Source organism: Pongo abelii, chromosome 18, assembly GCF_028885655.2.
Source record: "Pongo abelii isolate AG06213 chromosome 18, NHGRI_mPonAbe1-v2.0_pri, whole genome shotgun sequence".
Lineage (NCBI taxonomy): Eukaryota > Metazoa > Chordata > Mammalia > Primates > Hominidae > Pongo > Pongo abelii.
In genome coordinates, this window is record NC_072003.2 from 47,451,107 (window position 1) to 47,473,104 (window position 21,998).

Consider the following 21,998-nt stretch of genomic DNA (forward strand, 5'->3'; position numbering starts at 1 on the left):
GTATACATCTATACCTTTTGTAGGCATAGTATAAATTCAGCTTAATCTCTTCGGTTTGGAACATCTTCCTTTCACAGCAAAAATATTGTATTTGCTTTATAAGAAAACCCCTTTTGGCCAGGTGTGGTGGCTCACGCCTGTAATCCTAGCACTTTGGGAGGCTGAGGTGGGTGGATCACCTGAGGTCAGGAGTTCGAGACCAGCCTGGCCAACATGGTGAAACTCCGTCTCTACCAAAAATACAAAAATTAGCTGGGTGTGGTGGTGTGTGCCTGTAATCCCAGCTACTTGGGACGCTGAGGCACGAGAATCCCTTGAACCCAGGAGGCAGAGTGCAGTAAGCCAAGATCACGCCATTGTACTTCAGCCTGGGTGACAGGGCAAGACTCCCTCTAAAAGAAAAACACAGTGGCTCACACCTGTAATCTCAGCACTTCGGGAGGCCGAGGTGGGCGAATCATGAGGTCAAGAGATCGAGACCATCCTGGCCAACATGGTGAAACCTCATCTCTACAAAAAATACAAAAAATTAGCTGGGTGTGGTGGTGTGCGCCTGTAGTCCCAGCTACTTGGGAGGCTGAGGCAGGAGAATCACTTGAACCCAGGAGACGGAGGTTGCAGTGAGCCAAGATTATGCTACTGCACTCCAGCCTGGTGACAAAGGGAGACTCCGTCTCAAGAAAAAAAAAAAAACCTCTTTAGCATCACCTTTTAGCAATGACGTGGCCCAAATAATTAAATTTGTCTCCTGACCGGAGGTTTGGATTTGTCTCATCTTTCTTTCTGGTTCCTCCTTGGTTTCTACTTTGTAAACCCTTTAGGCTGGGGATCCAGTTTCTTCTCTGTGGAAGTTTTATATACAAACAGGACTGTGAGCTCTTTCAGCATTGTACAAACATTGATGAATATCATCTGCAATTAATTATGATTTAAGTTATTCTCTAATCAGTTTAGACGTGGCTCACTTCCTCAGGCAATCTGAGTGGGCTTTCAGGAAGTGGGAAATATTATCTACTATTGATTGAAGAAAAGCAACCACAACACAAATAAGTGAAAATAATAGCTAATTGCTAAATAATTTCAAGTTTTTTATGTATGTGATTTTTTTCCCTCACCAATTTATCTTTTCAGTTGTTTGGCTTAAGTTATTATTTAAATCAATTTTTATTGTAAACATGATAATGACTGAAAGGTAAGAAAGGATAGACGTAGTTCAGAATAAGCTGAGTGGCAGAAAGAAGCCAAAGGCTATGTGTAATCTACGGAATGAGTAATTTATAAGGAAGTAATCAAGGATTCACTGTGTATAGAAGTAAGCAAATTCACTCACATATTCACATACTGTATTATATGATTTATTATCTTTGAGATGGGCAGGTGTGGTGTTCTTCTATTACCGCTTTCCTAGGGTGTTGAGAGTTCTAGGCCTTCTATTTTTTCTGGAATTACCACTTTTCCTATGGCTGAAGGGAGAAAATATTATTTATTTTGGGATCTGGAATTGTCTTCTCAATGTTGATTTTTGTATTTTATATAACTGACTTAGTTTGGATGAGGCTTCCTTTCTGTGAATTAAATTTATATGTGACTTGATCAGAGTTGTATTTGCCGATGAGGAGCTGAGACTTGAAGCCTTTTCACCTATTTTTAGGTAAAGTGATTACCACTTAGAACTAGGTTGAGACCTTTTGAGATATGGGTCTTTCTTTAGCTCTCCTCAGTCTATGGCAGTGTGTGGACTGTAATATTTAGCCCTCACACTTAGAAATTCAGTGTTAAGGGCATATATATAAATTCCCAGTTTGTGATGGCAGTTTGTGATAAGGTGGGTATGTGGAAGTTTCATAGACTGATTATGTAAGAAAACTGACTTGAGGTTAGTAGCACAACTGGTGTTGGAACAGAGATTTCTTAGATTGGTTTATGCTATTTATATTTAAATGTATTTAAATTGATAATATTTATCCTGGTATAAGATTGCCTTATTCTTAGTTGGCAATGTTAATTTAAGATATGTAATTCTCAGCTGCTTTTCTCTTACATTTTTATGCTTACATAATCCAAGTGTTTACAAATTCCTACCTAATTTTTTAAAAGAGGTGTGGATTATAGTGAGATGGTCTGCTTTGCTGTATAGATGAGGGTAGTGGCAAAAGAGGCCACATACTGGATGCTAAGTTAAATAGAGAAATAATTTATTTACACTTCAGATGTTTTTTGCTTAATGAATATATCAGAAAAGCCAACACTTTCTGAAGTGAGTTTCTGTTCTACCGTATTGAATGTTTGTAATACCGATGTTTTGTGTGTTTTTCAGGATTGGCACAGCTGCACTGGCCGTTCAGGTTGTGGGCAGTAACTGGCCCAAGCCCCACTACACTCTGTTGATTACAGGCCTGTGCCGTTTCCAGATTGTACAGGTCTTAAAAGAGAAGCCATATCCCATTGCTGAAGTGGAGCAGTTGGACCGACTTGAGGAGTTTCCCAGCACCTGTAAAATGAGGGAGGAGCTAGGAGAACTATCAGAGCAGTTTTACAAATATGCAGTACAAGTAAGTTGCTTTTATTTTTTCTTAAAACCCATTTTTCTTTGGTTCCTTTGCTTTCCTAAGATACGGTGAATCTGTTGGATGGTGAAGTTTTAGGACAGTATACATTTAAATGAGTTAGTAACATAATATATTAATTCTGATTTACTCTTGTCTGGGGTTGTACCTAAATCATTCCAGGACATATTGGCCTACCCTTTCTAAAGTTTTCCAAGTGTTATTTCTACAGCTTTCCTTCTAACTTCTACTGTCTCTAAACTAGATAATTATTAAACCTAAATATTTAAAGCTAAAAAATGAAATGCTGCACAGAAGCTGTTTGTCACTAAAATATCTAGGCACCATTTATATAAGTTACAATACATTACTTCAAAAGTCAGGATCACATTGTCTAGCAGTAACTATGGTAGATCAAGCCTGTGGTGGGCTGATTTCAAGTATGGTTAAAACCTTGATTAACTAGAATGCTGGGAAGGAAGCACATTTTAGATATGCATTAAATATTTGACTCTTTAATTCTAGTTTTTTTTGGTTAACTCTAGATAGAACAGAAAGCTCCTATTCCCACCCCATTTTGTTTCAAACCTTAATGAAACATATTATAAAATTATATAGTCTTCTGCTTTTCTATTAGTATAATCCAGTGACTATAACTAGATCTGTGAGGATCAGATAATGTTTAAAAGTCTCAATTATAAATACTACTGATCATTGAAATATGTGTAGGGCAGGTGTTCATAGCCAGTGGTACTTGTATCTGATGTGGCATTTGAAGAGCCATACTTACAGTGTAATGAACAATAATAGAAAAATAGAAAATTTGAGGGCCAGGTGCAGTGGTGCACACCTGTAATCCCAGCACTTTGGGAGGCTGAGGTGGGTGGATTGCTTGAGCCCAGGAGTTCGAGATGAGCCTGGGCAGCATGGTGAGATCCCGTCTCTACAAAATGTACAAAAATTAGCCGAGTGTAATGGTGCGTGCCTGTAGTCCCAGCTACTGGGGAGGCTGAGGTGGGAGGATTACTTGAACCTAGTAGGTGGAAGTTGCAGTGAGCCAAGATTGCATCACTGCACTCCAGCCTGGGCAACAGAGTGAGACCCTGACTCAAAAAAAAAAAAAAGAAAAATAGAAAATTTGAATCTGTAATTTCTATGTGGGCTGAAAGAAAGGACTTTGAGGAAAGAAATTTCAGTTTGAAAACTGAAATAAGTGAATATACTGCTTAGGAATAAAGGAGATTGAGAGAAATAGAATTTCTTTTTCTTTTCGGCAGTGATGTTCCCTGGGTCTTTGTGCTTCTGTTGGACACAGATAACTTCATAGCCTCTTTTGCTTTGCTTTTACTTCTTTGCACTTTGAATCTGGAGAAACTTTTTAAACTTGTAAAGATTTTGCAGTGACATTAAAGGAATTTTTAGAGATAAATAGATCACCACACATCTTACTGTCATCATGCATCAAATTTAATTTTTGTTCATCTTCTGGGCTCAGCTCATATTCAATTATATGTTTTGTTTTTGTATCAATGTCTAATGTTCATATTAAGTACTTTTGTTAATTTCATTGAGTTAATGTATACTAATTTTATAATTTCTCTTTTTAGACATTAAGGTTCTTTCCAATTATTCTCTTTCATCCCCTTCTGCATCTACTTCTACAGCCCTCTTCAATGGACTTCTTCAATAGCATCCTGTCTCCTAGTTCTTCTGTCTTGAAGCTTTTCTCTTCACTGAGCCTTTCTAAAAGAAGTTTGGGGCATCCCTTTCCCTGAGTAAAAGACTTTAATGGCTATAGGATGGATACCAGATTTCTTAGTATAACATTAAGACCGTTTGCAACTTGTCTTGGGCCTATCTGTCTTGCCTCAACTCTAGTTATCACCTCATTGACACCCTAGTTCTAGCTCTACTGAATGTAAAACAGCTTCACATTGAGTTATTTTATGTCTCTATGATTCTGCCTTCAGTTCTCTGCTGGGAGTGCTCTTCCATCTCTGATTTTTTTTTTTTTTTTGAAACGGAGTCTTGCCCTGTTGCCCAGGCTGGAGTGCAGTGGTGCAATTTCGGCTCACTGCAGCCTCCGCCTCCCGGGTTCAAGCAATTCTGCTTCAGCCTCCCGAGTAGCTGGCATTACCGGCACACGCCACCACGCCCAGCTAATTTTTTGTATCTTTAGTGGAGATGAGGTTTCACCATGTTGGCCAGGCTGGTCTTGAACTCCTGCCCTCATGATCCAACCGCCACCACGCCCAGCCTCCATCTCTGAATTTTAAAATTGAAGCTGTGCTTTCCCAACAGCTGTAGGCTATTAGCGCTCATCTCTGTGTGCCTTCACAGTCTGTCGTACATGTCATTTAACATAATGGTTATCACATTGTATTGAAATGTATCTTATAGGTACTTTTTCTCTACCAAACTTGAATTCATTTTTCTCCTTTAGCCATCCTGTACTGAGCAGTGTATTGGATCTGGCAAATAGTTTGTACTCAGTAAATGTTTGGAAAATGAGTTTTAACTGTTTTATTTTCATGGGGTGAATTCCTAGTAGCAAGGGTATTCAAATTTATTACCTACTTCTTCCACCTGAACAGCTTCATCGTAATTATACTTTAATTCCCTTCATTCTAGGCAGGTAATGGATAAGTTCCAAAATTACGATGTTGTTGGAGAGGTTTGATTATTACTAGCACATGAAATCTGATTTGAATTGACTAAATGAGGGTTTAGTACATCATTATGAATTAGTGTGAACTAAGTTTTGCTGTGTTAACTTCTCTGAAATCTCAGTCGCATAACATGAGTGTCTTTCTGACTCATGCTTCATGCCTGAGACTAGTGGGGGTTGTGTCTCTCTATTACAGTCACTTGGACCCAGGTGGATTGGAGATTCATCTCAAGACATGCTTCCCTTATCTCTGAGGCAGGAAAAGGAAATGGGACGCATCTCTCATTGGCTTGTAATGCGTCTGCCCAAAAGGAGCTGTCACTTCCACTATGTTTCATGGATCAATTTAAGACTCATAGACACACCTATTAATATATTCGAAGGAAGTTAGAAAGAGCAGTGCCCAGAAGAAAAGGGGAGTTTGTCAGTAGCCCTAATGACTATCACAGTTACTGAAAGTGTGCCTTGGGCATAATCTGTCTTAACTCCCAGATATACGCTGACAGTTGTTTTTCTAAAAGTCATTCACAGTCAGTGCTCAGATTCTAGTTAGTCCAAATTGATACGGTTTGGCTGTGTCTCCACCCAAATATCACCTTGAGTTGTAATAATTCCCATGTGTCGGGGCGGTGCCAGGTGTAGATAATTGAATTATGGGGGCGGTTCCCCCATACTGTTCTCTTGGTGGTGAACAAGTCTCACAAGATCAGATGGTTATATAAATGATAGTTCCCCTGCACACGCTGTCTTGCCTGCCACCATGTAAGACAGGCCTTTGTTTCTCCTTTGCCTTCCTCCATGATTGTGAGGCTTCCCCAGCCATGTGGAACTGTGAGTCCATTAAACCTCTGTCTTTTATAAATTACCCAGTCTCTGGTATGTCTTTATTAGCAGTGTGAGAACAGACTAATACAAAATGTTATTCTAAATATTAATATTTCAGCCTCTGGCCGTGATAATAGCATCAACTATGCTAAATTTCTAATAATACACATATTTCTAATAATATGCATCTAATAGGGGTTATATTGTGATTATGTAAGAGAATATTCTTGTTCTTAAGAACAAGGGTCCTTAATCTGTCACAGGATTAGAGATTTAAAGAATACGGATCTCGATTCTGCAGCTTATCCTCAAATGTTCATTAATTATGTGTGAGTGTGGAGAGAGAGAAAGCAAACATGGCAAAATGCCACTTTTCAGTTGGTGAATTCAATTGGTGAATCTGGAAGAAGGATATACAGGAGTTATTGTATGATTCTTGCAACTTTTTTGTACATTTGAATTTTTTTCAATAGAAAGTTAAAAATAATCATGGCACAAGTTTACAAAACCCTTGTAAACATTAGTGTTAACTACTTTTAAGCCATTATGGCTTTTCATTCTGATTGATGTTTTGAAAGTACTTTTCTTTTCTTCTGAGGCCTGTAAAATATGTGGACTATATTAATCAGTGATCTTTCAAAAACAAAGAGTGAGGCCCAAACATTAAACCTAGATGGAAATCTGATTTTTAAAAATTCACAAATAATGCCAGATTTCATTTAAAAGACTTTTTTTTCCCCCTTCTAGTTGGTTGAAATGTTGGATATGTCTGTCCCTGCAGTTGCTAAATTGAGACGTCTTTTAGATAGTCTTCCAAGGGAAGCTTTACCAGACATCTTGACATCAATTATCCGAACAAGCAACAAAGAGAAACTCCAGGTACAGTGTTCCCTTCTTGAACGCCAGGTTGCTTTGTCACTTTTTGTTGAGATCTAGATAGTGAGTAGTTAAGTTTTGACCTTCAAGAAAAAGATATTGGAGACCCAAAGTAGTTGAAATGCTTTTACATTTAAACTGACTTTCAAATGTGATTGTTTTATATTTTTGTTTATACAAGCAGCTCTTTTATTTGCATAATCAGTAATAGTAGTCAATTTACAGAAAAAGTTAAAGCAAAGAATCATAAAAAGGTAAATATTTGACTGGGTGCTCATGCCTATAGTCCCAGCACTTTGGGAGGCCAAGATGGGTGGATCGCTTGAGATCAGGAGTTCAAGACCAGCCTGGCCAACATGGTAAAACCCCATCTCTACTAAAAACACAAAATTACCTGGGTGTGGTGGTGCACGCCTGTAATCCCAGCTACCCGGGAGGCTGAGGCAGGAGAATCGCTTGAACCCGGGAGGCAGAGGCTGCAGTGAGCCAAGATTGCACCACTGCACTCCAGCCTGGGCAACAGAGACTCTGTCTCAAAAAAAAAGATAAATATTTAATTTAACTTAAATATGTAGACATTCTTTGATTCACTATTTTTAAACGTGGAGCCATGGCCCTTCCCTTATGTGTGGACCTGCTTTCTTAGAATCTTCATGATGTTATATAAATCACACCTATGATGCATTACTTATAATTTTAAATTTATATTTATTTAAAGTGAAATGAATTTTAAAGACACTTGAAAAGTAATCCAAGTGTGGAATCCTACATTTACATGACTTAATCCCCAAACTGTAATACTTTAAGTTTTCTTGCACACTTATTTTTAAGGTATTTTTAAAGCAGTCTTTTTTACTGAATCATCCTAGAATATTTGTTTTCATTGAAACAGCTCTTTCATATGTTATCAGTTTGTTTAATACTTAAATCCAACCATTATAATAGCAAATACAACTAACACAAACAGGTTGGTTATACACAAGAATTCAGTTAAACCAGTGGGAGTAGAAGAGTTACAGGCCTGCCAGAGAGCCGCCTGGCTGTGGGCGGCAGCAGTGTGTTTTACTGCGGGAACGGAGAGCAGCCTGTGCTCCGACAAATCACTAGTGAGAGTTAACTGGTTGAGTGCTTCTGTTCTCTTGTGTATGTAAACACTTAATATTTTGAACCTATAATTTGTTTAGATCTAATATGAAAACACATTCTGGGCTTCAAGAGAATAATTCCCAGAAAGAGTTGACGTCAACTGTGTGTCTGGTTTTTTTATCTTAAAAACACACAGCTTCGGCCGGGCGCAGTGCCTCACACCTGTAATCCCAGCACTTTGGGAGGCCAAGGCGGGCGGATCACGAGGTCAGGAGATCGAGACCATCCTGGCTAACACAGTGAAACCCCTTCTCTACTAAAAATACAAAAAATTAGCCGGCCATGGTGTTGGGTGCCTGTAGTCCCAGCTACTCGGGAGGCTGAGGCAGGAGAATGACGTGAACCCGGGAGGTGGAGCTTGCAGTGAGCCTAGATCTCGCCACTGCACTCCAGCCTGGGGACAGAGCAAGATTCCGTCTCAAAAACAAACAAACAAACGAAAAACCACACACCTTCATTTTAAAGTGAAAAACCAAGATCCTGTTTTTTCTTTCTTTTTTAAGGATTCTGATATTCATCTCAAACAACTTTGCTGATTAATATAGTTCATTTGGTTGTCTTAGCCGTAATGTAGCTTTGAATACTGTTAAGAATTTTTTTTTTTAACTTGGCAATTTAAACCATGGCTCTGACTGCCTGTTTTTGGATTGTGTGTTTCTGAGAGAGATCCTATTAGTTGACTCACATTTCCTTAGATTTTAGATGCTGTGAGCCTAGAGGAGCGGTTCAAGATGACTATACCACTGCTTGTCAGACAAATTGAAGGCCTGAAATTGCTTCAAAAAACCAGAAAACCCAAGCAAGATGATGATAAGAGGGTAAATGTTTATTTTAACCCATTTCAGGTTTGAAAAAAAAATAAGGAGAATAAACAGAGGAACAAAGAAGAAAAATTTATTGTCTCCCACCACTCGCACTACTGATAAAATTTAGGTGTTTCCCTCTCATCCTTTTCTTTGCCTGGACTTTTTTTTAAAGCATGTTAGCATTTTTCTCACTTTATTTTGGTTATCATCCAAAAGGATAATTTACTGAGCCATTTCCCCTTTTGTGTGTTTCCAATGTTTTGTGTATTGTAAACATTAACAAATAACTATGATGGGTGTCTTTGAGTATAACATTTTTTTACTGCATGTAATATTAAGAAACTAATAAAAAACTCTTAAAAGGACTATATGTTGTGTCAAAATTTGGCTGTTTTCAACTTATAATAAGTTTCCATCTTTATTTAGTCAAACTCTTGACTAAACTTTTTTTGTTTTCTAAGCTTAAGTCCTCTAACCTTCAGTGGCTTGATAAATATTCACTTTCCTTTCAGTTTAACTTTAATTGATTTTTTAAAAAGTATTTAATTCTTTAACCCATATATTATTTTGAAGACAGCAGTTGTATTTTTCCCTCAAATAGCTTTTTATTTGACTCAACACCACTAATTAAATAATCCTTCCCATCGCCATTATCATCCATTACATTTATATGTACGATGGGATCTGTTTGAAGTCTACCTTGATCTGCTGATTTTACTATTTTTATGTCTGGACAGAGTTTATATTAGGAAGATATATTTGATGTGGACAGGATGTGAAAATGGCAGTTCTCTGAAGGTGTTGAGATGCAGCACTCTGACTTAAGTGAGGCATTGAGAATTATGTTAGCAATTTGACGTTCATCAGCACAGAAGTCTTGTCATCAAAGAGAATATATTGTAGAGAAAGCAGAGCAGAAGGGAAGAACTCCTCCCTGGTGGGACTAGAGAAGGGGCAGTAAAGTAGGATGAGGAGAGAGATAGGAACAGTGATCATCATGCTGGTGATTAGTACTCCAGGACACCATGCTGTTTAAAACATGCAGAAAGCTGGATTATTTCTGGCTTGAGATCAGGTCAGGGACTGAATTACTCATTTTGTGTAGAAAAATCCACTGGGAGTTGCAGAAAACTGCAACTTACTCTCAATAAAGTTTGCCATCACTTAAAATGAAAGTTTTCAAAAGTGCTCCAGAAAATAATCAAGCAAGAGACAGTTATTTAAAAAGTAGGAATTAGGATAATATTTGGAGTTAGCCTAAAACTCTCTCCTTTTTGTTCCCCTAAGAGTTGAAAAGCACTGTTTTAGCAGTCAGGAAGGAAAAATGCATCAAAACGTGCTTTTGTCTTAACAATGAAATCACTGATATGCTTATAAAAATCTCACTTTTAAAAAATATATAATATGTTCAGTTTTTTATTTATAATATTTTATCTGCTGATGACTTAGAATAAAAGCGTATATTTAGTACTTGTGTTTTTATAAAATTAAATTTTTATTTACTGCTTTATGTTTTGAACATTTTTATATTTGAATGTATTAAATAGATAAATTTTCCAGGTTAAAAAATAAGTTCTGGGCTGAATGCAGTGGCTCATGCCTGTAATCCCAGCGCTTTGGGAGGCCAAGGAAGGAGAATCGCTTGAGGCCAGGAGTTCAAGACCAGGCTGGACAACATACTGAGACCTCATCTTTACAAAAAAAATTTTAAAAATTAGCCAGCATGCTGGTGTGTGTCTGTAGTCCCAGCTACTTAGGAAGCTGAGGTGGAAGGATTACTTGAGCCAGGGAGGTTGAGGCTGCAGTAAGCAGTGTTCATGCCATTGCACTTCAGCCTGGATGACAAAGCTTGACCCTGTCTCAAAAAATAAAATGTTCTGGGGGCTTTTAAATTAAATGCTAGTATATAATTTTGCTCCGGTAATGGTTGTTTATTCATGAATTTCAAGGAGCACATAAGGTAGTTTTAACATATGATAGAGAGATCATAGAGAATACAAAGGCCATTTGACTTTGCACAGAATGTGTTTTTTATATTTGAAAGAACAATTTTGGCAGGATGGGAACAGATGCCAAAGGCTCACTGAAGTAATTGATGAGGTAGGGGATCTGGTGGTTATAGCCACTTGTTAGAGAAGCAGAACCTCACAAGAAAGGAAGTAAATAGTGCGGTAGTTAACTAGAAGAAACTAGAGGTAAGAAAAAAATATTTTGAAAGCAGGAAAGCTTTGAAGACAAAATAGAGCCAGTGGTGGAAAGGTTGAAGATGCTAGGAAGAAATTTTGTAATGTAGGAGATAAACTGGAATTTTTTTCAGTCACCAAATGGTAAGAAGTAATGTATTTCAAAAAAATAGTGGCTGCAATAGTAGCTCAAAGAAAGGTAATTCCTAGATGGTTTAATTATTTCTAGTATCCAGTTCCTTGAAATTTGTTTTCTCATGCAAGTATTATTGTAAGCATACACCAAAGAGTCATGTCTACCTTAAGTTGGTCTACTGCAATTTTGCTGCCTCTCTGTATACAACTGCCTTTTGATTATCATTCTGAACTTCACTTCCTAAAGATATAGACTGTAGTCATAAAAATGTTGATTCAGCACCAATCATAATCTTATGTATACCTGGGTACTTCATTTCCAATTTATTTTGACATACGGTTTTACCCTTCTGCTTTCTACGTTAGGTTATAGCAATACGCCCTATTAGGAGAATTACACATATCTCAGGTACTTTAGAAGATGAAGATGAAGATGAAGATAATGATGACATTGTCATGCTAGAGAAAAAAATACGAACATCTAGTATGCCAGAGCAGGCCCATAAAGTCTGTGTCAAAGAGATAAAGAGGTAAATTATAAAAGGCATTTGTTCATTATTGTTTTCATTCTTGGTACTCCTGATTATCACCACTTTCACTACTCTTTTCTCCAATACTGAGGATACATAATACAAGTCTTCCACCTGCAGTGTGCTGTCAAGCAATATAACCCTTGCAGCTGCCTTTTTGTTGTCTGAAAGAATGGACCATGCTTCTTTGTTTATACGTAATATTTGTTCAGTTAGCGTCATATTCTTTACATGTGACTTTTCTTCTCTAGACTATAAACTCTCAAGGGCAAGGGCTGTCAATTTCTCTCTGTATAAGACAAAGTACAGGGAAACCGTGATAACAGAATAGGATATATGGGTTGATTACATTTTCTGGATATCCCCAGCGTTAAAATGAAAGCCATTTTTCCTTTACGTACTTTTAACTTTATAACTCTTATTACATTTTCTTTTATTAGTGAATTGTAGAGAGCCTGCTTGAATGCTTAGTGACTTAATATTTGACTTTCTGAGGCTTACAGTTAAGAACATTAGTAATTGTAGTTGATGGGTATTTTATATTGCCTCTGACATTAGTTAATATGTGTAGAACATTTATTATGTGCAGAACACTTTGCTAAGCACCGCATATATTATGGAAGTAGCATTTGTTATTAAATAGATGATATTAGCTTGCTTTTATGAGCAGACCTCACTCTGATACAAAAAAAAAATATTGTATTATGCGTAGTTAGGTACTTACATCTTATTGTGATAAGTAAACCAATGGATATGTGTCACTTGACTATCCCTGTGAGCTTAAAAGGGACACACACTAGTGAGGCCATATTTCCAGGCTAGAATTAGATATAATGTTTTCTCCTGCAGTTTGCAGGTATCTGCCTTATTTTGTTTTGTAAGTACCTTAAGTACTTAGAAAATATGAGAATACATTGTAGAGAAAGCAGAGCAGAAGGGAAGAACCCCTCCCTGGTGGGACTCCAGAAGGAGCAGTAAAGTAGGCTGGGGAGAGAGATAGGAGTGGTGATCATTACATTACAAAACAAAATAAATGTTTTATTATCTGGTACTTTAAAACTTTTTCAGATTTGTTTAAACAAGCATGATGTATCTAACCAAGAAAGAGAGCTGTGTTTGATTTTTCTGTTACGGAATTTTTCTGTGTTCTTGAACATGTTTGCTGTGTATTCTTTTTCCACAGACTCAAAAAAATGCCTCAGTCAATGCCAGAATATGCTCTGACTAGAAATTATTTGGAACTTATGGTAGAACTTCCTTGGAACAAAAGTACAACTGGTAAGCCAAAAAATAACACCTTTTTTGCAGTCTAATTGTCACTCAGAAAGCTCATGCAATTTTTCATTTCAAATTTACTCCACTGATTGTCGTACTGTTAAATTATTTTTGTTTTCAATTTTTTTGAAACCATTTTATTGAAGTGTGATTGGCATACAAAAAGCTGTATATATTTAATGAATACATCTCAGTGAGTTTCAGAATAAGTATACACCCATGAAACCATCACAGTCTTCATAGCCATAAACATATCCATCACCTCCAAAGTTTCCTCCTACCTCTTTTGTGATTATTATTATCATCATTATTATTGGCTTTTTTCTTTTGGTGCTGGTGGTAAGAACATTGAACATAAGGTCTAATGTTAAATTAACAATATTGTTAGCGATAGGCACTTTTCTTTATAGTAGATCTCTAGAACTTATTTATCTTGCATAAGTGAAACTTTGTTCCCTTTAACTATCACCTCCCATTTCCTTCTCCTCTCATCCCCTGGCAACTACTAGTCTACTCTCCATTTCTATGAGTTTGACTATTTTAGATTCCACATGCATTAAATAGGTGAAATCACACAGTACTTGTCTTTCTGTGTCTGGCTTATTTCACTTAGCATGATGCCCTCTAGGTCCATCCATGTTGTCACAGATGGCAAGATTTCCTTCTTTTTTAAGGTGCATAATACTCCATTGTATGTCTATACCACATTTTCTTTATTCACTTATGTGTCAGTAGATATTTCAGTTATTTCTGTATCTTGGCTATTGTAAGTAATACTGCAGTGAATACGGAAGTGCAGATATCTCTTTGAGATCCTGATTTCAGTTCCTTTGGCTATTTACCCAGAGGTGGCATTGCTGGATCATATGGAAGTTGTATTTTAACTTTTTTAGTAACTTCCATACTGTTTTCATAATGGCTGTTATCGGGGGACCTGCCCCGATAATCACGTAGGTTCTTTTCTATTTTCCTAAGCGTTGGCTGGCTTGAGAAATAAAGGGACAGAGTACAAAAGAGAGAAATTTTAAAGCTGGGCATCCGGGGGAGACATCACACGTTGGTAGGATCCGTGATGCCCCACAAGCCACAAAAACCAGCAAGTTTTTATTAGGGATTTTCAAAAGGGGAGGGAGTGTGCAAATAGGTGTGGGTGTCAGACATCAAGTACTTAACAGGGTAATAGAATATCACAAGGCAAGTGGAGGCAGGGCGAGATCACAGGACCACAGCTCCGAGATGAAATTAAAATTGCTAATGAAGTTTCGGGCACCATTGTCATTGATAACATCTTATCAGGAGACCGCGTTTTGAGATCAACCCGTCTGACCAAAATTTATTAGGCGGGAATTTCCTCTTCCTAATAAGCCTGGGAGCGCTATGGGAGACTGGAGTCTATCTCACCTCTGCAATCTCGACCATAAGAGACAGGTACGCCCCGGGGGGGCCAGTTCAGAGACCTACCCCTAGGTGCGCATTCTCTTTCTCAGGGACGTTCCATGCTGAGAAAAAGAATTCAGCGATATTTCTCCCATTTGCTTTTGAAAGAAGAGAAATATGGCTCTGTACTGCCCGGCTCACCGGCGGTCAGAGTTTAAGGTTATCTCTCTTATTCCCTGAACAATTGCTGTTATCCTGTTCTTTTTCCAAGGTGCTCAGATTTCATATTGCACAAACACACATGCTGTACAGTTTGTACAGTTAACGCAATTATCACATAGTCCTGAGGTGACATACATCCTCCTTGGCTGACAGGATTAAGAGATTAAAGTAAAGACAGGCATAGGAAATCACAAGGGTATTGATTGGGGAAGTGATAAGTGTCCATGAAATCTTTACAATTTATGTTTAGAGATTGCAGTAAAGACAGGCATAAGAAATTACAAAAGTATTAATTTGGGGAACTAATAAATGTCCATAAAATCTTCACAATCCACGTTCTTCTGCCATGGCTTCAGCCGGTCCCTCCGTTTGGGGTCCCTGACTTCCCGCAACAGGCTGTACCAATTTACGTTCCGAACAACAGTGTACAAGGGTGCCCTTTTCTCCATATCCTCACCTTCACTGGTTATGGTTTTTTGTTTGTTTGTTTGTTTTTTTAAATAATGGCCATCCTAACAGGCATAAAGTGCTTTCTCATTGTGGTTTTGATTTGCATTTCCCTGATGATTAGTCATGATAAGCACCTATTTGATTTTTTGCCGTTAAGTTTCATGAGTTCCTTATATATTTTGGATATTAACCCCTTATCAGAAATATGGTTTGCGCATATTTTCTGCCATTACATAGGTTGCCTTCTCATTTTGCTGAACTTTTTTTATTCTGTACAGAAGCTTTTTAGTTTGATATAATTTCACTTGTTCATTTTTGCTTTTGTTGCCTTGACTTTGGTGTCAATATCCAAAAATACCATGCCCAGACCAATGTCAAGGAGCTTTTAAAATCTGTTTTCTTCTAGGAGTTTTACAGTTTCAGGCCTTACATTTAAGTCTTTAATCCATTTTGAATTAATGTTTGTACATGGTGTCATATAAGGGTTCAAGTGCGTTCTTCTGCATGTGGGTATCTGGTTTTCCCAACAACATTTTTTTTGAAGAGACTGCCCTTTCCCTATTGTATATTCTTGGTGCCCTTGTTGAAAATTGGTTGACCTTCTAGGTAACCTTATAGGTTTATTTCTGGGTCCTCTATTCTATTCCATTGGTCCGTGTGTCTGTTTTTGTGCCAGAATCATACTCTCTGATTACTGTAGCTTCGTAATATAACTTGAAGTCAGAAAGTCTGGTGCCTCCACGTTTGTTCTTGCTCATGATTGGTTTGGCTATTCAGAGTCTTTTGTAATTTCTTATTAATTTTAGGATTTTTTAATCTATTTTTGTGAAAAATGTCATTGGAATTTTAAAAGGGATTACATTGAACTTGTGGATTGCTTTGAGTGGTATAGACATTTTAACAACATTCTTCTAGTCTACAAACGTGTAGTATCTTTCCATTTATATGTGTCTAACTTCTTTCATCAGTGTTTTATAATTTTTAGTGTACAGACCTTTTACCTCCTTGGTTAAGTTTGTACTTAAGTATTTCATTCTTTCTGAAACTATTGTAAATGAGATTGTTTCCTTAATTTCTATTTATTTATTTATTTTTTTGACAGGGAGTTTCACTCTTGTTGCCCAGGCTGGAGTGCAGTGGCATGATCTTGGCTCACTGCAACCTCTGCCTCCCAAGTTCAAGCGATTCTCCTGCCTCAGCCTCACAAGTAGCCTTAATTACAGGCGCCCGCCATGACACCCGGCTAATTTTTTGTATTTTTAGCAGAGACGGGGTTTCACCATGTTGGACAGGCTAGTCTCAAACTCTTGACCTCAAGTGATCCACCCGCCTCGGCCTCCCAAAGTGCTGGGATTACAAATGTGAGCCACTGCTCCTGGTCCTTAATTTCTCTTTGGAGAAAGGTGTTTTTTTTTGAGCTTTATTGAAGTGTAATTGACATACAGTAAACTTCACAAATTTTATATGTACATTTAGTATGTATGTTTTGATGAGTTTTGGCTTACATATACATCTGTAATACCATCACCATAATTAAGATAATGAGCATAACCATCACCTCCAAAAGTTTCTTCATGCTCTTTGATAATCCCTTCCTTCTTCCCCACCCCTTTCCTCCTTGCCTCCTAATCCCCAAGCGACCACTAAAGATTAATCTGTATTTTCTAAAATTTCATATAAATGGAATCATAGAGTATGAGTCCTTTTTTCTGGCTTCTTTAATTCAGCATGATTATTTTGAGGTTCATCCATGTTGCTGTATATAACAGTAATTTGTTTCTTTTTATTGCTGGAGTTGTATTCTGTTGTATGGATATACCATCATTTGTTTATCAATTCATCTGTTGATAGACATTTGGGTTGTTTTCAGTTTTTTGGCTATTAAAAATAAAGCTGTCTGGGCACAGTGGCTCACACCTGTAATCCTAGCACTTTGAGAGACCAAGGTGGACAGATCATTTGAGCCCAGGAGTTTGAGACCAGCATGGGTAACATAGGAAGACCCCAACTCTATTTAAAAAAATAAAATAAAATAATAAATAAAATAAAAATATTTAATAAAATAAAATATCAAAAAATAAAGCTACTGTGAACTGTGGTAGTAAATTTATTTTTTAATGTATTTAATGTTTGCATGTCATGACAAAATACTGCCTTTTAGTTGAAAGGAAACATTTGTTGGTACTTTGAGATGCCATGTGTGTCAGCACTAGAGATATGTAGCAGCCATGTATCCATCATGAAAATAATTCCATTGTTTAGCATTGCACATAGCACAAAGAACTGAAGATGAATAAATTATGGTATAAAAGGAGTCATGTTAAGTTCCTAAACCATTACTACACAGGATTATGTCTGGATAATTGTGAGTGTGGTTATAAAACCATGAAAATGCCATTCATATATATATTTTTGAGACGGAGTCTCGCTCTGTCGCCCAGTCTGGAGTGCAGTGGTGTGATCTTGACTCACTGCAGCCTCCGCCTCCTGGGTTCAAGGAATTTTTCTGCCTGAGCCTCCCGAGTAGCTGGGATTACAGGCGCTTGCAACCACACCCGACTCATTTTTGTATTTTTAGTAGAGACAGGGTTTCACCACATTGGCCAGGCTGGTCTCGAACTCCTGGCCTCAAGTGATCTGCCTGCCTTGTCCTCCAAAAGTGCTGGGATTACAGACCTGAGCCACTGTGTCCAGCCTAAATATGTTTATTTGTTTGTTTGTTTGTTTGTTTGTTTTTTGAGATGGTGTCTTGCCCTGTCGCCCAGGCTGGAGTGCAGTGGTGTGATCTCGGCTCACTGCAACCTCCGCCTCCTGTGTTCAAGTGATTCTCCTGCCCTAGTCTACTGAGTAGCAGGGATTACAGGCGCCTGCCACCATGCCCAGCTAATTTTTGTATGTTAGTAGAGATGGGGTTTCACCACGTTGGCCGGGCTGGTCTCGAACTCCTGACCTCAAGTGATCCTCCCACCTCGGCCTCCCAAAGTGCTGGGATTACAGGTGTGAGCCACCGAGCCTGGCCCCCCATTCATAATTTCTGAAAGAGAAGTTTACCTACCAAGTAGAGATCTCAGATGGTAACCAAAAGCAGAAAGGAAAGCCAAGAGTTGTAGGAATATGTTTGCAGATTTTCCCATCTTAGAGGAGTCAGTAGATACCATTTCAATCTTCTAATTATAAATAGGGAAATTTATATTGAAATTTGAAAATTTTTTTACATGTAATCACATGTTATTCAAAACAGGAAGCATGCTTTCTGAATCATTAAAGAGAATAATTAGAAAAATATATCCTGTATAGGAAAGATAGAAAATAATTTATACAGCATGGAAATCACCTTTACTTAAAAGATTGAAAGAAGTTTTAAAATTGTCTTTACTTGGCATATTTCTTGCAAGAAATTTCTTCACAGTGTTTTCAGTCTTTTTAAAATTATCTTGACTTTTATTCTTACCTTACTGAATGTGTTAATCATGAATGGATCACGCATTCTAACAAGTGCCTTTTTAGGTACAAGATGATATTTTGATGGAAACTTACTCTTCTTGGATATGATGACATTGATGACCTAACATTGAACCATCTTTGCATAACTAAAATAAATCCTACTGAGACTTAGTAGATTATTCTTTATAGATTTGATTTACTAGCATTTTAATATTTACAGCTATATAAAAAGGGATTTGTCTGAGGTTTTCTTTTATGTTTACTGTGGTAGGTTTTAGTGTCAGGGCTAGCATTGTGAAACAATTGAGAAACTTTCTGGCTTTCATTTCTTCATATATTCATTGGTTGGGTTCTGGAGCCAGGAAAGGGGGAAGAAATTTTAGTTCTTCTTCTCCTACTTCACTCACCTAGGACTCTGACTAAAATCAACAGTACTATAATTAAATTATATAGTTTACTGCTTAGCTAGGTTTTTGGGGGGACTAGCTTGGGAACCAAATTACCATCTCAGGCCATTTTTTTCCTTTGTGAAATATCCTTAGCAAATTCTAAATAATTAATTAAAAGAGTTTGTATTAATTAATTAAAAGATTCCTGTGTATTTCTCTCTCCCATCTTCTTCTTTCACTGCCAGCATGATCATGTGGCTGTGTATTATCCCCTGGCAGCCACCCAGCTAGTGAATTCATTTTGGCTTCTGTTACCTGGTGTTTAACCTGAGTATTTTAAGTGCTAAATCTTATTAGTAAACCTGTTGAAAGCTTGGCTCTAGAAACAAAGCCTAACACATACACTTCTGGTGAGACTTTGATACAACTTTCTGTGTGGCAATTAGGCAATTCTTTACATCATCTTTTTTTTTTTTTTTTTTGACCCAGCACTTCTGTTCATAGAAGATAAGCTGAAAGAAATCATTGCAGATATATGGGAAGATTTAGTTACAGTGATGCACAGTTGAAGCATCTTTTATAAATGTAAAGATGTGTAAACAACTTGAATGCTCAACAGTAGGGAATTAGTTAAATGAATATAGATAATTAAGTAATGGAACATTAAGTAACCATAGAATGTTACTGATAAATATATGTGTGACAGTGAAAGTTGTCTGTGATATATTAAGTGAAAAAAACATTTTACAAAACTTAAAGGCCCCACAAAATCCCATTTTGAAAAATAGGTTTGTAAATGCACGCACACAGCCTGGAATTACACATACTGAAGTAAAGGTAGTGGTGATCTCTTGGGGGCATGAGATTATGGGTAACTGTTTTCTTCTTTTCTATTAGTGTTATCAGGTTTTCTGGAATGAACATATGTTACTACTGAAATAAGGAAAAAAATCACCCTTTTTTTAAAAAAACAAATGCCAGCACACATAGAATATGTAGAAATTAAGAAGTAATGCATAACTAGAAAATCATTCCAAATAAAATGATATGAACATTGAGTTTTTAATTGTGTAGTGCCTACTATCTCTGGGGACACTAAGTCTTAAGCAGAAAAACCAAACCAAATGCAGATCTCCTAGAATCCTCATTTAGAAAGATCCAAGTATGTTCTTATCACATCTATTTTCAAAAAAAATATTTTGCCCTCGTCATGCTTGAAAGGAGTTCTTTAACTTAAAAATTTTACATGTTCTAATTATTTCTGTTGGGTTATTTGACAGACCGCCTGGACATTAGGGCAGCCCGGATTCTTCTGGATAATGACCATTATGCCATGGAAAAATTGAAGAAAAGAGTACTGGAATACTTGGCTGTCAGACAGCTCAAAAATAACCTGAAGGGCCCAATCCTATGCTTTGTTGGCCCTCCTGGAGTTGGTAAAACAAGTGTGGGAAGATCAGTGGCCAAGACTCTAGGTCGAGAGTTCCATAGGATTGCACTTGGAGGAGTATGTGATCAGTCTGACATTCGAGGACACAGGTAGAACACTTCTCTCAGTTTAATCTCTGATTCCTCTTTCTTTTTAATTGACTAGAGCTCCCTAAAAGCTTAAGCATAGCATACATCTATTTTCCTTAAAGGGCTATTTGTGGTACCTTGAATGAAAAGGACATTTACAAGAATTATCAGCTAGTCTAGAGCCTCTAAGCATAATGATAAACCCAAACTAACCTTGATTTGTATGACAGTGGATACCTACTCTGTGCCTCAACTTTCCTGGAATCTCATTTGAATGTAATTATAAGTTATTTATGATTGGATAGTATTATGTCTTTACACTCTTTTCAACCCAGTAGCATTCCATAAATAATGATCCCTAACTCTCAGAGGTAAAAAAAAGTAACTGCAATAGGGAAGGCCAATAGGAGGAGGTGAGAAGTCTTTGATAACAAACTTGTTCTGATTGCAGTCTAAACTTCCTCTTATGAAGGTTGGTTTGTATTATGAATATGAGTAATAAGGATAAATGTTAGCATAATTATTAAGGCTTATTCTTGCATTTTGGACTCACTTTCTATAAAAAAACAATAAACTGTGAGAACCGTCTCTCTAGGCTGGGCGCAGTGGCTCATGCCTGTAATCCTAACACTTTGGGAGGCTGAGGTGGGTGGATTGTTTGAGCCTAACAGTTTGAGACCAGCCAGGGCAACACAGGGAAACACTTTTGTCTCTACAAACTTTATATTTAAATTTTTTAAATTTTAAATTTTAATTTTGGTCTCCACAAAAATTAAAAAATTAGGCAGGCACAGTGGCATGCACCTGTGGTCCCAGCTACTCAGGAGGCTGAGGTGGGAGAATCATTTAGGTCTGGGAAGGTCCAGGCTGCAGTAAGCCATGATTGTCCCACTGCACGCCAGCCTGGAGACAGAGACATTATCTCAAACAAACAAACAAACAACAACAAAACTGTTTCTGATTAATCTGACATTATTAGAATCAGATTTGCATGTTGCATTCATTGTTCTCACTGATCTCTTTGTTGATCTGATGGAAAATGCCTTGGGAAAGCATGAATTTACATTTCATGGTTTAAGGGATTCATATAAGTTGTGAGAAAACATACCTATAGTGTATGTGTTAAAGAACATGTTTAAATGTAGGAACCATGAACTGCTTATAAAGGAATATGATGCTTTTTTAATATCTTGTTTTCTATTTGCCTTATTCAAAGGGATTCCTATCCATAGACAGGGATGGGAAACTGTTTCAGAAACTTTTCTATAAGAAATGATTATTTTTATTCTCTTTTATTTGCTCACTTAAAATTCTTACGCATTTAAAAAGTATCATTACTGGCCTTGTGTAGTAGCTCACGCCTGTAATCCCAGCACTTTGGGAGGCCGAGGCAGGCAGTTGCTTGAGCTCAGGAGTTCAAGAACAGCCTGGGCAACATGGTGACACCCCATCTCTAAAAAAATAATAATAATAAATTTTAAAAAAGACTCATCACAAGATTTTAGTAAATAAACAGTGAGGGGTACAGATCCAAGTAGAGAATTGCTTTGGGTGATTTCTTCTGGCAATTTCAAAAGATATTTTTGTTGCCTAGACTTCTTATTCTTG

General features: G+C 37.3%; 1 protein-coding gene across 2 annotated transcripts in view; it reads left to right on the plus strand.

The window, feature by feature from the left end:
* The window catches only part of LONP2 (lon peptidase 2, peroxisomal), a 125,040-nt gene that overhangs the window by 5,922 nt on the left and 97,120 nt on the right, over nt 1-21,998 (plus strand). For both annotated transcript variants that reach the window (XM_024233063.3, NM_001133043.2), the window contains 6 exon segments: nt 2,318-2,552; nt 6,787-6,918; nt 8,757-8,879; nt 11,552-11,715; nt 12,899-12,993; nt 20,153-20,411. In XM_024233063.3, the coding sequence (XP_024088831.1) occupies nt 2,318-2,552; nt 6,787-6,918; nt 8,757-8,879; nt 11,552-11,715; nt 12,899-12,993; nt 20,153-20,411 (1,008 nt within the window).